The 15,536-nt window shown below is 36.3% G+C and overlaps 1 protein-coding gene across 1 annotated transcript; it reads left to right on the top strand.

Moving 5' to 3' along the window:
• The first annotated feature begins 2,985 nt into the window (after positions 1 to 2,985).
• PCLAF (PCNA clamp associated factor) lies at positions 2,986 to 15,536 on the top strand. The gene is made up of 4 exons (XM_079126247.1): positions 2,986 to 3,144; positions 3,465 to 3,545; positions 5,536 to 5,698; positions 14,562 to 15,536. The coding sequence occupies exons 1-4, from the start codon at positions 3,099 to 3,101 to the stop codon at positions 14,605 to 14,607; spliced, it is 336 nt and encodes a 111-aa protein (XP_078982373.1). The 5' UTR covers positions 2,986 to 3,098; the 3' UTR covers positions 14,608 to 15,536.

Raw genomic sequence — 15,536 nt, 5'->3', positions numbered from 1 at the left:
CAAAATCACAAAAGTGCATTAACTTACACTGACCTTAGATTGTCCTTGTCATTAATTATGAAAATTTATCATTTCCTAACTTTTTAAAAAAAGTAAAATATTGTCAATATTAAGTAATAGTGGATACATGATTTGTAGGTATGTGATTTATTTCTTCATAAAAATCTGATTCGGGGCTGGTGTTGTGGCTCAGTAGTAGAGCTCTTGGCTAACATGTGAGGAACTGGGTTTAATCCTCAGCACCACATTAAATAAATAAATAAATAAATAAATAAATAAATAAATAAAATAAAGATATTGTGTCCATATACAACTAAAAAATTTTTTAAAAACATCTGATATATTTATTACTAATTATAACATATCCAAATCCTTTACCCATTTCCATAGTTGTTCAGTTCCATAACTAAAATATTAATTTCTGGAAGACGGACTATGACCTAAATCCTTTTGCACAATAGAACTTAACAAATCATATAAGTTATAATGAAATGACCAGGTCCTCAAGAATAACTTTTTTTTTCCTTAAAGCATATGTTAATGATTATAATTCCTAGGTTGTAATATGTGCATGCAACAACATTTACAATCATTATCATGTATTAAATTACATTTCTGCCTGAGCAAAGCAAGCCCACACAGTTAATATGACTTAAAGATATTCATTGGGGCTGGGGATGTAACTCAGTTGTAGAATGTGTGCTTAACAAGGCCCTGTTTTTGTTTTTTTTTTTTTTCTTATGGTACTGGGGACTGAACACAGGGGCCATTAACTACTGAGCCAAATCCTCAGCCTTTGTTGAGACAGGATCTCACTAAGTTGCTGAAGCTGGCCTCAAACTTGTGATCCTCCTTCCTTAGCCTCCGAAGTCACTGGGATTAGAGACTTGTGCCGCCACACCCAGCCACTCTGGGTTCTATTGCCAGCGCATATAGCACAAACACACACGTTAAAGATACACTTAGGCACAAATTTAAGTAGAAATTTCATTCACATACTTAACAACTTTTTTCACATCACGTAGTTCTCTGTTTGATTAATTGTAAAGGAGAAGCACTTCTCCAAATGAAATATTTTACTTAAGAATATTTAGTAGTGGGGAGGGAGGGACAAAGTGGTAGGCAGTGATACTGGTCAAATTATATTATCATATTGTGTGTATGTACAAATATGTAACAATAAATCCCATCAGTATGTACATAATGTACCAATTAAAAGCAAATTTTTAGTAGGCATCACTTTATTTTTTTCCCCCTCTCATATGCATCCTTCATTGTCATTATCAGTATTAAAAAGATAGGGTTGGGGACGTAACTCATTGGTAAGAGTGCTTGCCTAGCATACAGGAAGCCCTTGGTGTGACTCCCAGCACACCTCTCCCCAAAAGACATACAAACATAACTTTAGCAATAATAGTAATATGTAGACAGCCCCTATGTGAAAAGGTATATTTGAAATTCTTTCTAGCAATTTAATTGGCATGTAGAATAGGAAAAATGTCTATTTAGGCAGATCCAGTCTTTGCAGGTTTGAGATGTGAGTTCAAATGAAGTAATTCAGCCCTATGTAGAAGGGACTTCCCCCAACCCACCCCTTGGTACTGGGGATCAAACCCAGGGGCGCTTAACCACTGAACCACATCCCCAGCCTTTTTTAATATTTTATTTTGAGACAGGGCCTCACTGAGTTGCTTAGGGTCTCGCTAAACTGCTGAGACTGGCTTCAAACTTGTGATCTTTCTGCCTCAGCCTCCTTAACAGCTGGGATTACTGATGTGAGTCAAAACACCCAGCAGAAGGGACTTTAACTGAAAAGGAAACAGTGGCATTTTTACCAGTGTGAAGTAACTTGATGATAATAAAGGCATACCCTGAGGCTTGTTGATTTTTCAGGTACAAATGTGTCTGTAACCTTATGCCCCAGGGTTAAGACAAAACTACAGGTAATTGGCAATACATTTCCAACTATTATAATGTTAATTCAATCTGTTGCCTAAATCCTTTAATTCTATAACACAATGTGGTTGTTGTTGATTCTGTTATAGTAGTGAGTAGCCTTTTTTTTTTTTTTTTTTTTTTTTTTTTTTCATTCCAGCATATCCATTCTCCTGGAATGTAGTTCAGTGGTAGAGCACTTACCTAGATGTGAGAGGACCTGGGCTTGATCCTCAGCACTGCAAAAAGACAAAAAAACTCAAGCATAATTCTTTGGAAGAAATCAAGGCTATGCTCACACTCTCCAGGGTTGCCTTTCAAATGAGCAATTAACAGAATACAACCCACATCAACTTCATTGGATCCTGCTTTATGCACAGGTATTCAGAATGAAAATCATTCTCTCAAGGTATTGTAATTAGAACATAAGCATAGGGATGGAAAAAAAAATATTACCTCTTATTCTATTTAGACTTTAGCACATTTGACAGATTTTTCTCAGAAAGGCATTTTATTATTTCTCTTCATGTGTGTATGTATATACAATTCACCCACTTTTTTCTTTTAGTCTCACATGATTTTAAGTTTTTTAAAAACTTAAATTGTATTAGTTTCCTTTTCCCAATCCCATAGAATTGTTTTGGCATGATGTAGATAGGTCATGCCTGGGGTATGAAAGCTCTCAAAATTCTCATTTTGATTTGCGAACAAAAGTTCGCTTAATTTTAGGTTTCATTTCAGGAGTCAATCATTATAGAGTTAATCATATTGTAACTTTTTGAAGAAATGTGATTTTCTGTCTTTGCTGTTTTGTTTCTATAAGCAAGCTCATTTACCTACTTCAGAATCTTAGCGCTAAGACATCAGGTAACCCGGGAAAGTGTCCTGGCACGCCTCCCTGGCGCGGGTACGAATCATAAGCCTCTGCGAGTTGATGGACTGGCCAGCACTACGTTAAGCCTCGCCACTGTCACCACTGGATCCCAGCGATTGGTTTGGGGTTAAAGCACAGAACCAATGGGAACCATAGCTCGCGAGAGTCTTGAGGAGCGCGGGAAAGAGACTAATATAAACGGTGGCGGGAGAGTTGTTTTTCGGGTTCTTGTCCTGTGAAACACCCTTCCCTGGGAAGCTGCGTTTTTCTGGTCTCCTCCCGTTTGAACATGGTGCGAACTAAAGCAGACAGCGTTCCAGGCACCTACAGAAAAGGTGAAGGGATCCAGCGTGCTAGTGGACAGCGAGGGGTGGAGAGGGGTTTCTCCTGGTAGCCTGTCCCCGGGTGGGGAGATGCCCTGGCTCCTCTGAGCCCTGCATGCTCAAACTCCAGCCAGCCAGGAAGCAGCCGCCTGTCCCCTTTACCTTGAGAAGGAGGCTGCAGGGACAAGGGATGGTCATTCTGCTGTTCTGGATCTCTCGGCTGTCCTCCCGGAGCCGCTGAAATCTAGGACTGTGGAGAAAACGTGGGGAGACAAGGTATCGAAACCTTCCTGACCCTTTCTGAATGCTCCCCGTTTTGTCTCTCTTTGCAGTGGTGGCTTCTCGAGCCCCAAGAAAGGTCCTTGGTTCCTCCACCTCTGCCACTAATTCTACATCACTTACATCAAGGAAAGGTAAGAAGCGCCCTGCTGAAAAGCTCCTAGAGTAAGAGGAATCCTCCTAAAAGTTGATCAGGTCACAGTCCTGACCTGATAGTCCCCTGACCTACTTTGGAATTTTATTAGAGATTCTCAGGCCTAACTTTCTTCCCTATCCTCTGAGGGGGCCTTGGCCTATTAGGGGGGTAGAATATTGTTGGAAGTCTCTTGGAAGAGAATCTCAAGTCTTGAGATGGGGACCCACATATTTTATCTTCAAACCTATGTTAATTTTTGTTTACTATTTATTTTATTATCAACAGTGGCTTTTTCTTGTTAGAAACTATTTAAGTACCTCCTCACTAGATTTAGGATGATGGTTGACTGTACTAACTACATTGTCTTCTTCTTTTTTTTATTTTGAGACAGGGTCTGGCTAAGTTGCCCAGGCCAGCCTTGAACTTGTCATCCTTTTGCCTCAGACTCCCAGGCTACTTGCAATAGAGGCATGTGCCCCCTGGCCAGACTTACATTGTCTTCTTAGTATAAACAATTTTTTCTGCCTTTGCTTTTGCTTTTCTTCCTTCCTCCCTCTTTCTCTCACTCCCTTTCCCTCCTGTCTTGAATGTGGTGTCTGTGTGTGTTTAACTTTGTAGCTCCTGATACTGCCTTTGGGAGAGTAGGAGTGGAATCAGGCAAGGGAAATAGCTTCACACTGCTCCTTCTACATGTGGAGAGGATTAGAAAATGCCCTGCCATCTGGTGCCTCTTTCTTTTCAGTAGAAAGTTGAACAGACAGGAAGATTAATTCCACAAGGTTTAGTTACAAACAGAAAGGAGAACACTTTTAAGACTTCATAGATTTTTAAGTCAACTCAAATTTTCCCCATTCCAAACACTTCCTCAGAAAATATTTACTATTCCAATCTCTTCAGAGAAAAGGGAATAGTAGTCAAAATATTTGAAAGAAAATGAATTTATTGAGACTACATTACACCCTGTACCACTAGAATAAATTCTATTAGGGCCATATTCCATTGTTTGGCACACTGCCGAATCATCAGAGCCAAATAAATGAACACAGGTTCTTAAAGAATGTGTGTTGAACAAATGCACCTTTTATAATGTTTTACAGATCTCTATCTTTAATTCTATTAACTGTTTAAAATTGGTATCGTCCTCATTTTTTTCCCCTACCTTTTGGTACTGGAAATTGAACTCAGGGGTGATCTACCAATGAGCTACATTCTCAGCTCTTTTGATTCTTATTTCAAAACAGGGACAAGCTAAGTCGCTGAAGCTGGATTTGAACTTGAGATCTTCCTGCCTCAGCCTCCTGAGTAGCTAGGATTATAGGCATTGGCCACTGCCCAGCCTAAATGACCTTATTAAGTAAAATTCTGGCGATTTATTCCATAGGGTGCTTCCTTATGTTAGGAAAAACTATATTGAATATTGTATAACAGTGCATAATAATACCATTTGAATAGCTCTGCTCATGGACAAAGTATGAAAAATATTGTCCAGTTTTAAAAATTGTGTTACTGCTGTTTTTCTTGGATCAAACTACCAAACTGAGCTTATTGACTGAGATAGGTTTTCTGTGTCACACTTTCTAGTTGTTTTAAGATGGATGTAAATCCAAAAGAGGAATGATCTCACTGATAAGCGGATGACACTTAATTGGGGGTGGGAGTGGGACAAGAATGGAGGAAGGAGGGACTGTATAGAGGGAAAAGAGAGGTGGGAGGGGTGGGGGGGAGGAAAAAATAATGGAATGAATCAAACATCATTACTCTATGTAAATTTATGAATATGCAAATGGTATGCTGTTACTCCATGTACAAACAGAAACAATGTGTATCCCATTTGTTTACAATAAAAATAAATTTAAAAAAAGGAAAAAAAAAAAGATGGACGTAATATCCCTTAACACCTTTAAGAATTTGATATGAAAGAAAGAATTAAGTTCTTTAAGTGGTAGTTGGATTCTTGGTTCTTATTTAGTTCTGTTTATATTTTACAGCTGAAAACAAGTATGCAGGAGGAAATCCAGTTTGTGTACGTCCAACTCCCAAGTGGCAAAAAGGAATTGGAGAATTCTTCAGGCTGTCCCCTAAAGATTCTGAAAAGGAGAATCAGATTCCTGAAGAGGCAGGAACCAGTGGCTTAGGAAAAGCAAAGAGAAAGTAAGTTTTTATATTCTGCTATATAAAGAAAATATACTCTTGAAAATAAATGATAAATGAGACATTGAATAACTTTAAAGTTTCTCTTCAAGATAATAAGAAAATACAAAATAAAGGTTTTCTTAAACTTGTACTACTTCCTTAATATAAATCATTCCCAAATTTTAAACATCAACAATAATATTATTTTCGCTTATTCCAAAGAGATCAGTTGCCATGCAGATAAGTGCTACATTAACTGTGAACTTACACTGTATTTTTAAAAAATTTTTTTAATTATTTATATTTTTTTGTGCAGTGCTGGGGATTGAACCCAGAACTTTGTGCTTGAAGGCAAGCACTCTATGAATTGAGCTATATCCCCAGCCCTTTACACTGTCTTTATTCTTTAATTTTTACTATCTTTTTTTGAAAGGCAATTTACATGTTGGTTTATCTCGAATGAATTCTATACAGTCCCCTGAAACTCAAAACTACCAGTTTGGGGCTGAGAATACAGTTCAGTGGTAGAGACTGTTTAGCATACATGAGGCCCTAGGTTCAATCTCCAGCACCAAAACAAAACAAAAAAATACTAGTTCAATTTCCACAAGAAAAATGTAACAAATGTAGAAAAGCTGAAAATATAGAAATACCCATCATAGAAACAACCAAGGCTGATACTGTGGTATATTATCTTTACAACTTCTCTACAAGTACTTAAGAACATTTCAAAACAAAGTAGGGATAAAATTATAAATATGCAGAGTTTAATGTGCAAAACTTTTTTTTTTTTTTTTTTTTTTTGAGACAGGAGTCTCACTATCTTGCCAAAGCTGGCCTCAAACTTGATATCCTCCTACCTCAGCCTCATGGATAGCTGGATTAAAGTGCTACCTCATACAGCTAGTTTTTAAACTTTGTAAGAAGCTAATTAAACTGTGCTTTTTGAGCTTTTAATGACAGGAAATGCTCATGATAAATGTTAATCAAAAATTCTGGATACAAAGGTATAATCTTTGCTATATAAAATCTGATCTGTATCTGTACTGTATGAAAATGTAACAAATATTGGTAACAATTATCTCTGAATGAAAACCTCTTATACTCTGTCCTAACAAATTTCAACAAACAAGCCACTTTTAATAATCAGAAAAAAGATAATGCTACTTGGAAAAAAAACATTTGAAACCTGTTTTTGTTTTTTTTTTTTTTTTTTTCATAAGTAATGTGGTCCGGGCAACAATTTTTAAATGTTTTAAAACTTTCAAAAACAAAGTATTTGACTGGGTGAGGAGAGGGTGTGGCATCTTGTCACTGTCATTGTGATGCGATTTGAATATAAGGCCTGGCTTGCTACCTCCACACCAGCCAGGAACTCCGAGATCCTCCAGCCTACAAAAGCAGCAAGTAGGACACACAAGGGTAAGAGGATGATGGCCAGGCTTAGTCTGGGGCTGCTGCTTCTGGTACTGCTCCTACCTATGCAGATTTATTCATTTGTTCCTTTAAGTAGCACACCCGGTGCTACATATTATGAAACCACAAAGCCCTCCACCACCACCACCAACTCTAGCGCCTTAAAGACAATGGCCAGTCTCCTCGTGGTCTTACTTACCCTTCTACATCTCTACTATTGAGACTAGACCAAGAAAAAAATCTACAGTTCTCCAACTCATATTCTAAATCTCAATCCAAATGGCATCTGGAAGTCTATCTTGCTAGGAAAAAAAAAAAAGAAAAGAAAAGAAAACACCCCCGGTCTTCATCATGTCTGCTAATTCCACTCATTTTATCAACACAGAAAATCTTGAGAGTCTCAAACTGAGAAGGTTTGAAGATCATCTGAAGGATTTATTAACTAAATGGTGAATGCCAATATTAAATCTGCTGGAGTTTCATGTACAAGACTGAGGAGAAAGTCAACATCGAAAATTAGTTAACAATTTCTTTAAATGTGGCTTAAGAAATATGGACTTTTAAAACTACCTTGAAGAGAATAATGTAACCTTGCTCTAGAGACAATGGATGAACTGTGGAATGGGAATTCAGTTTTCATGTTGGCTCACTAAATCTAGAAGGCTATAAAATAATTAGGCAATATAAAAAGGTTTCATGACTTATATGTATGTTGGAAGGAACCACCAGGTATTATTGGAAATTCTGTTTTGTTTTAGCAGTCTTAATTTTATATATTTATTTATTTTGGTGCTGCAGACTGAACCCAAGGCCTTGTGCATGCTAGGCAAGCACTCTTAACAGTAAGCTACATTGCTAACTGCTTGACATTGCATTTAACTTTCTGTGTAATAATTGACATGTGCAAGGACAAGGAGAGATTGGAATCTATTCCAAATCCAAGAATGAGTAAGAGCTGCATGTGTACTTAAAAGTGAAATGGTAAGCATTTCTCAGCACGTTACCATTCAACAAGAGTGTCAGATTCGTTAGCTACGATACTTCATTCAGAAAATTAGACGTGCACTGACTTAAACTCATCTTACAACATAACTTTTTATTTTTGCATATATTGAATAATTTTACAATTTAAAAATTTATGATTTGAAGACATTTGATAAATCTTGAGGCAAATATTAAGTAGACAAAAATAATGTAAATTAGGTATTTGGGAAAAGAAAATTGGAAATCCCATTAAGTTCACAATTTTATTACGTTCTTTTTGTAAATACTTTTTAAAAACTTACATAGATCAGAATATCTACATTTCGAACACTTTTCATATTAGTTTATACTTTTAGATAGTTAAAACCTAGTCCTAAGCCTTAAGTGGACTCGATTCTAGAAATTAAAACTTTTACAACTGCCTCAATGTACAAAAACCTTTTTAGAAATAGACACTCCATAAAATCTGGTTCACACAGTCATACATTGACACTTAGATGTTCCAGTATCCATTAGGGCTACAGTAGTTTTAAAAAGTTTTAAGCCAATATTTGCCACTTTTAGAAACCTACATTGGGGAAACCAAATCCAACAGATCTCAACCTGTAGTATAGGTGAATGAAAACTCCCTCTTGCTTCATAGTGAACACTGTACATCTGGTGTGGACTGTACATTGTGTTTTGAATTGATTTGCATTGAATACAAACTAAATAAAAACAAATGGCTGTAAAAACAAAATGATTGCTGGAGAAGAGCATGCTTGCAATCCCAGCTACTCAGGAAGCCGAGGCAGGAGGATTAAAAGCTTGAGGCCAGCCTCAGCAACTTAATGAGACCCTTCTTAAAATATGTTTTTAAAAAGGGCTTGAGGTGTCACTCAGTCAAAGATTACTTGCCTGGCATGCACAAGGCCCTAGGTTCCATCACCAGGACTACAAAAAAAATAAAATCTTTTTTGACAGATGAAACATATGAAATTTAAAAAATTATTCCATACTGTATTATTCCATACTGTATCATTTATTAAACTGTTATTGAGTGCCTACTTAACCATGTTATAAGATATTTAATAGTAATTAAATCTTAGGATTTTGTTATAATATTATGATTATTTATTTATTTATTTTTGAATTTGCTTGTCATCCTTGTGCAGGCCCATGCTAATTTTCTCTATATTGTTCCAATTTTAGTATATGTGCAGCTGAATTGAGCAAATAATTTTTTGGGGGGGTACTGGGGCTTGAACTCGGGTACTCAGTCACTGAGCCACATCCCCAGCCCTATTCTGTATTTTACTTACAGACAGGGTCTCACTGCTGGGGTCGGTGGCACATGCCTGTAATCCTAGCACTTTGGAGGCTGAGGCAGGAGGACTGCGAATTCAAAGCCAGCCTCAGCAACAGTGAGGCACTAAGCAACTCAGTGAGACCCTGTCTCTAAATAAAATACAAAATAGGGCTGGGGATGTGACTCAGTGGCTGAGTGCCCCTGAGTTCAATCCCCGGTGTCTGCACCCCCACCAATAAAAAGAAAAGAAAAATCAACCATCAAAATTTTTTTTTTTGTACTGGAGATCAAACCTAAGGGCACTTTATCACTGAGTTACATCCCCAACCTTTTTTCTTTTTTTTTAATTAAACTTTTTTTTTTTTTTTTTTTTTTTTTTGTGGTGCTGGGGATTGAACCCAGGGCCTTGTATATGCGGGGCAGGCACTCTACCAACTAATCTGTATCCCCGGCCCTTTAAAAACTTTTTCTTGAGACAGGGACCCTAAGTTGCTGAGGCTGGCCTGAACTTGCATTTTTCCTGTCTCAGCCTCCTAAGTAGTCGGGATTATAGGCATGACTCACCAAGTTTTTTTTTTTTTTTTTTTTTTTTTTTTTGGGGGGGGGTACTGGGGATTGAACCCAGGGCCTTGTGCTTGCAAGGCAAGCACTCTACCAACTGAGCTATATCCCCAGCCCCCTCACCAAGTTTTTTAATAGGCTTATTTTCATGATCCTTTTTCTTTTAGTTTCTCCTCATTGCTATAGTTCTTCCTTGTTCTTTCTTATTCTAATATTAATGAGATAGTAGTAGTCAAGATTACCTCTATAATACACTTTAATCCTCTTAATTTTTTGACTTAACATGAGGGAAATAAAATAATTTGGCAATTCAGCCAGTTGTGGCTGTAATACAGGAATAAGCCTGTATTATATATAGGCTTATATAAAGGCTTTCCACCATATGGAAAGGAATCATACATATATTCTCATAAACAACTTTAATCCATGGTATAATGAGATCTGTGCCATAAAAGTATTAATAATGTAATGTAAGAAATAATTACATTATTTGTTTAGGCCCCTTTCTTAGATTTGCCTTTGTTTAAGACAGTTACAATTATCCCTTTATTGAAATAGTTTATTGGGAGGAATATGAACTTCCAAATTAATATTCTGAAATATAGTTACTCCTGTGGTCTTATTTTCTCCCAAAGGCAGGGTAAACGCCCATCCATTGCTTGGGGAGAGTCAGAATCAAGAGAATATCTGCTTAAATCTTTGGTGTTTTTTTTTTTTTTTTTTTTGGTACTAGGGATTGAACTCAGGGGTGCTTAACCACTGAGTCAGATCTCCAGCCTTTTTTATATTTTATTTTTCAATTGGATCTCACTAAGTTGCTGAGGCTGGCTTTGAACTCATAATCCTCTTGCCTCAGCCTCCCGAGCAGCTGGGATTACAGGCGTGCGCCACCATGCTCAGCTTCTGTTTAAATCTTGAACAGAACTATGATGCCTAAAGTAAATCAGGCCCTTGTGAAAAGGAAATTTAGGTCATATAGAATTCATTTGTTAACTTGGTTTACTTTCCAGGTAACTACAATGAATACCTCTCTGTAATCTACTAGTACATGAAGCAATGATAATCATCTTTTTTTTTTTTTTGGCTGGGGGTGGGGTGTGGGGTGTGTGTGTACTGGGAATTGAACCCAGCAGCACTTTACTATTGAGCTAAATCCCCAGTCATCTTTATTTTTTATTTTGAGACACAGTCTTGTTAAGTTCCTTACGGCCTTGTTAAATTGCTGAGGCTGGTTTTGAACTTTGCAATCTTCCTGCCCTGGCCTCCAGAGTCACTGGAGATATAAGCATGCATCCCTGCACAAGCAATGATAATCTTATACCACGTCTGATTACCTTCATTTTGGTTTCCTTCTTTTGATATCTAGTTCTATGATCATTCAGGCGAATTGGATTAAAATTTAAATCTAAGGATTTTTAAATAGATGTCACAAATCTTTGTCAGCTCTAAAATAAAATTTTTGATTCATGATTAAGTTCTTAATTGACTTTTTTCTTTATAAAAAAGGATAAATATGAATGGTTTTAGAATAATGTAAAATTACTTTTTAAAAGCTACAATTACCATAAGCTAACAAATTTGCTGTTTTCTTTGCTCAAATGGACTGCTTAATTTTTTTACTTTTTATTATCACTTCTTAAAAAATTTTTTTCTTATGGTGTTAGGGACCGAACCCAGGACTTCAAGCATGCTAGGCAAGAGCTCTGTTAATAAGCTGGGTGTGGTGCACACCTGTAATCCCAGTGATATGGAAGGCTGGAGGCAGGAGGAGTCCAAGCTTAAAGCCAGCTTCAGCAACTTAGTGAAGCCCTAAGCAACTTAGTAAAACCATGTCTCTAAATAAAATATTAAAAAGGGCTGGGGATGTGGCTCAGTGGTTAAGCACCCCCCCCCCCCCCCCGCATTCAATCCCCAGTACAAAACAAAAATAAAAAAAAAAAAAAAAAAGCAACTCTACTACTGGGCTACAACAACCCTTTTATTTATTTTGGGACAGGGTCTCAACAAGTTGTCCTGGTCTGGAACTTGAGATCCTTCTGCCATAGCCGCCCCCCCCCTTTTTTTTTTTTTTAAAGCTACAAGTAGGTTTATTTTATCACAACCTAAGAAAGAACTTTCTAACATCTGGCTAACACTGGAGTCAGTTTTCCCTGATAAAAGTGATACAGTCACTGGAAATTTCCAGGCAGAGTGTAGACGACCAAATCTCAGCAAGAACACAAGACTGAAATGGATGGTGCCTAAGGTGTCCAACACTGAGCCCATAAATCTGCAAAGATACAACATATTGCAAACTAGCGAAGCCTTTTTTTTTTTTTTTTTTTTTTTTTTTTGGCTTATTAAATGAATCAACAGTTTCATAAAGAACCAGTCAGGGTGCAGAGTCCTATAGCAAGCACATGGATATATGCTTTGTGAATCAGTTCAGGAAACTGATTTCAGATAAATAAGTTTGAAAAATTTCCTCTCTAACTTTTGTTTTTTTAAAAAGGTTTCATGTTTACTTTTTGACTATCTGGTTAAAACAAATCACAGATGTGAGTTCAAGGTTTATTTTTACCATTACAAGGGATTAGGTCTGTGGTTATAATATGCTTAAAATGAAAGTGTCTGTTGAACATGAATGATGTGTGTGTGTGTGTGTGTGTGTGTGTGTGTGTTTTAAGTGAATTAATACGTGTGAAACATTTAGCACAGTGCATGAGGCCCTAAAAAAAAAAGACAGCAGTTCTAGAACTCAGGTAAGTTTACCTCCTCTAACAAACACCTTCTATTCAAGCACCACCTCCGATGTGATCTTTTATTTTCAATCTATGGATATGTCACTGTATTAGGTTCGTTGGGATCAGAATCTCAGTGAGGTGAGGATAGTGGTAAAGGATAGGTCAAACAGAACGGATCATAATATGGCTTTAGCTCAAGGACACTGAACTTTGTCCCTCATGGAATGGAAGTCATTGAAGGTTTCTAAGAAAATGACATGTTCTGATTTACATTTTTAAGAAATCAAACTGGTTTCTGTGTAGAAAATTATTTTGCTTCATTTGTTTGAGATTACTGAGGCAAGAGTAGAAGCAGAAATAACAAGCAAGTAGATACTACAAGTTTAAGAGATAAGGTGTTTCATATTAAGGTGGTAATAACTAAAAGTAGAAATTCATATTTTTTCCAGTATGAAACTAAGAAGTCTGTTAAATATTAGTGCTTCAGATTATAATAATATACATACATATTTAGAATTATAAAAATTAAACTTACTTTAGATACTTGGCATATTCTGGTTCTTTCCAGTAAAGCAAGTACTTAAGATAATTAACAAAAGCTTTGTCTTTGAAGTAACCTCTTTGGGCAAGAACTGAAAAGCATAAAAAAAAAAATCTGTAGGTCAAACCAATCCTTGGACTACAGACTTGTGACCCCCTGATATAAAGAATCTTATTTAACTTTCCCACCAATGAGTTTGCTCGATTATATATACAGACCAGCATAAGTAAAATCCCATTCAATTGAGAATGTATAGAAGCAAATACTACTATGAATTGCATGTCTTCTGTCAGAAATCATGAGCAGCTAGCTACTTAATAATTGATGACTTACAATTAAGGTAATTTGGGTTGGCTAAACACTGCACAAATTCCAACTCCAACTGAAACCGAAGTCGATTTCCGGCATCATCTGTCTCCATAGCGATGGCAGCGGCCATAACAAGCAGACACCTGCCATAGCCCCTTGAGTAGCTGGGATAATAGTCATGCGTAGGCATGAGTTACTGGCCAGGATTATAACAAAGTTTTTTTTTTTTTTTTTTCTTTTCTCTCAATACTGGAGATTGAACCTAAGGAGCATGCTTTACCACTGAGCTATATCCCAGCCCTTTATATTTTTATTTTGAGGAAGGGTCTTGCTAAGTTGCCAAGGCTTTCCTCAAACTTGTAAACCTCCTACTTCTACTTCCCAAGCTACTAGGCTTATACCAATTGCAACAGTGCACCTGGCTATTGCAAAGATTTTACTGATAGATTATATTTATCAACTCGCTTAACAACCTTAAAAAAAGATGCTATAGGAATGAGATACTGTAAAAAAAATTTGCAACATATTCTAAATGGGAAACATTGATTCTGCAAAATAACAGGCAAAGAAATTGCCAGAAATTGTGTTGCACTAGTACTTGAAATTTGTAGATGTTTGTCAATTAATGGAGTTTAATTGACTTTCATTTCTGCCACTTGACCACAGACACTGCAATTTTTTTTTTCTTCTTGATACTGGGGATTGAAACCAGGGGCACTCAACCACTGAGCCATATCCCCATCCCTTTTTCTTATTTTATTTAGAGACAGGACAGCATTTCACTGAGTTGTTTAGGACCTAGCTAAGTTGCCGAGGCTGGCTTTCAACTCACAATCCTCCCATCTCAGCCTCCCAAGCCACTGAGATTACAGGTGTGTGACACCATGCCCAGCCCACTGCACCATTAATTACTGTTTCTACAAATTTTAAAAAAAGGCCTTAAAAAACAAATAAAATTACTGTTCCTGATTTCTGTAGATTTTTTTTTTTTTACTAATTTTGTTTTTGTTTTTTTATTGATACTTAGGTGACTACTAAAGTTCTCTGTTCTTTCTACAGAGTATGTCCTTTGCAACCTGACCACACAGATGATGAAAAAGAATAGAACTTATTCATCTTTGAATAATGTCTCCTGTTTACTCTGGTATTCTAGGGTGTAAATTTACATAGTTAATGTTTGTTCAATAAGCTTTGTTCAATAGGCATTTAATTTAAAAAATGAGGCTAAAGTTTATTCAAAAACAAGTTATGAAATTGGATAATTTGTAAAATTACGGTTACTTAGGTTAATATTCAATTCAATGCACTATGTTGGTTCTTTTACCTGTTATAAAACTTCTTGTTCTTGCTAACATTAAATCACTGCCTAATGTTCCAATTACTAATGTCCTGTATTTGAAATTTGTTTTCGTCTATATACTGATGCCATTTATATTGACATTTGGGCATTGAAATGATGCTATGCTTTTATTACCTTTATTTGCTTTAAAAAGGAGAGTTAGTGTTTTGTACATGAAAAAAATTCAGTATTAAACAATTTGTCATTTTTCAGAAAGGGGGCCAAAATTTTGGATGGATATGGAAAAAGTTAAGGACAATTTAGCCTTGAGGGTTTAAAGAACTGATAGTCAAAGTTCCTAAAACAACAAAAAGACAAAATACTAACATAGAATGAGGAAAAATGATTTCATAAACCACATTAATAGGAATTTTTCTGGGATATGTATTTGATTTGGTATCATAAAATATTACCCTTTCACCTATACTTTTAAAGTTGGAAATCAATAAAACATGACAGGCAAATCATGCCATAAGCTGAGAGCTATGTCTAACGTCCTTAGAGCTTTCACTGCATTTCTCAAGATAACCAGTCGTATACCTGAAGAAGTGGGGATAATACTACTTGTTAACTGATGTTCTTGCTTTTTTAACTGATGTTTCTTGTTTTGCTTACTGAAAAACTGTCAATTTTCAAAATTAACCATGTTTTAACAGGCGTTTTTCTGAAATTTGAAATAAAACTTATTTTCACAA

This window comes from Sciurus vulgaris (assembly GCF_902686455.1).
Source record: "Sciurus vulgaris genome assembly, chromosome: 2".
In the NCBI taxonomy this organism is placed as follows: Eukaryota; Metazoa; Chordata; class Mammalia; order Rodentia; family Sciuridae; genus Sciurus; species Sciurus vulgaris.
This window is presented reverse-complemented; position numbering and strand designations above follow the sequence as displayed.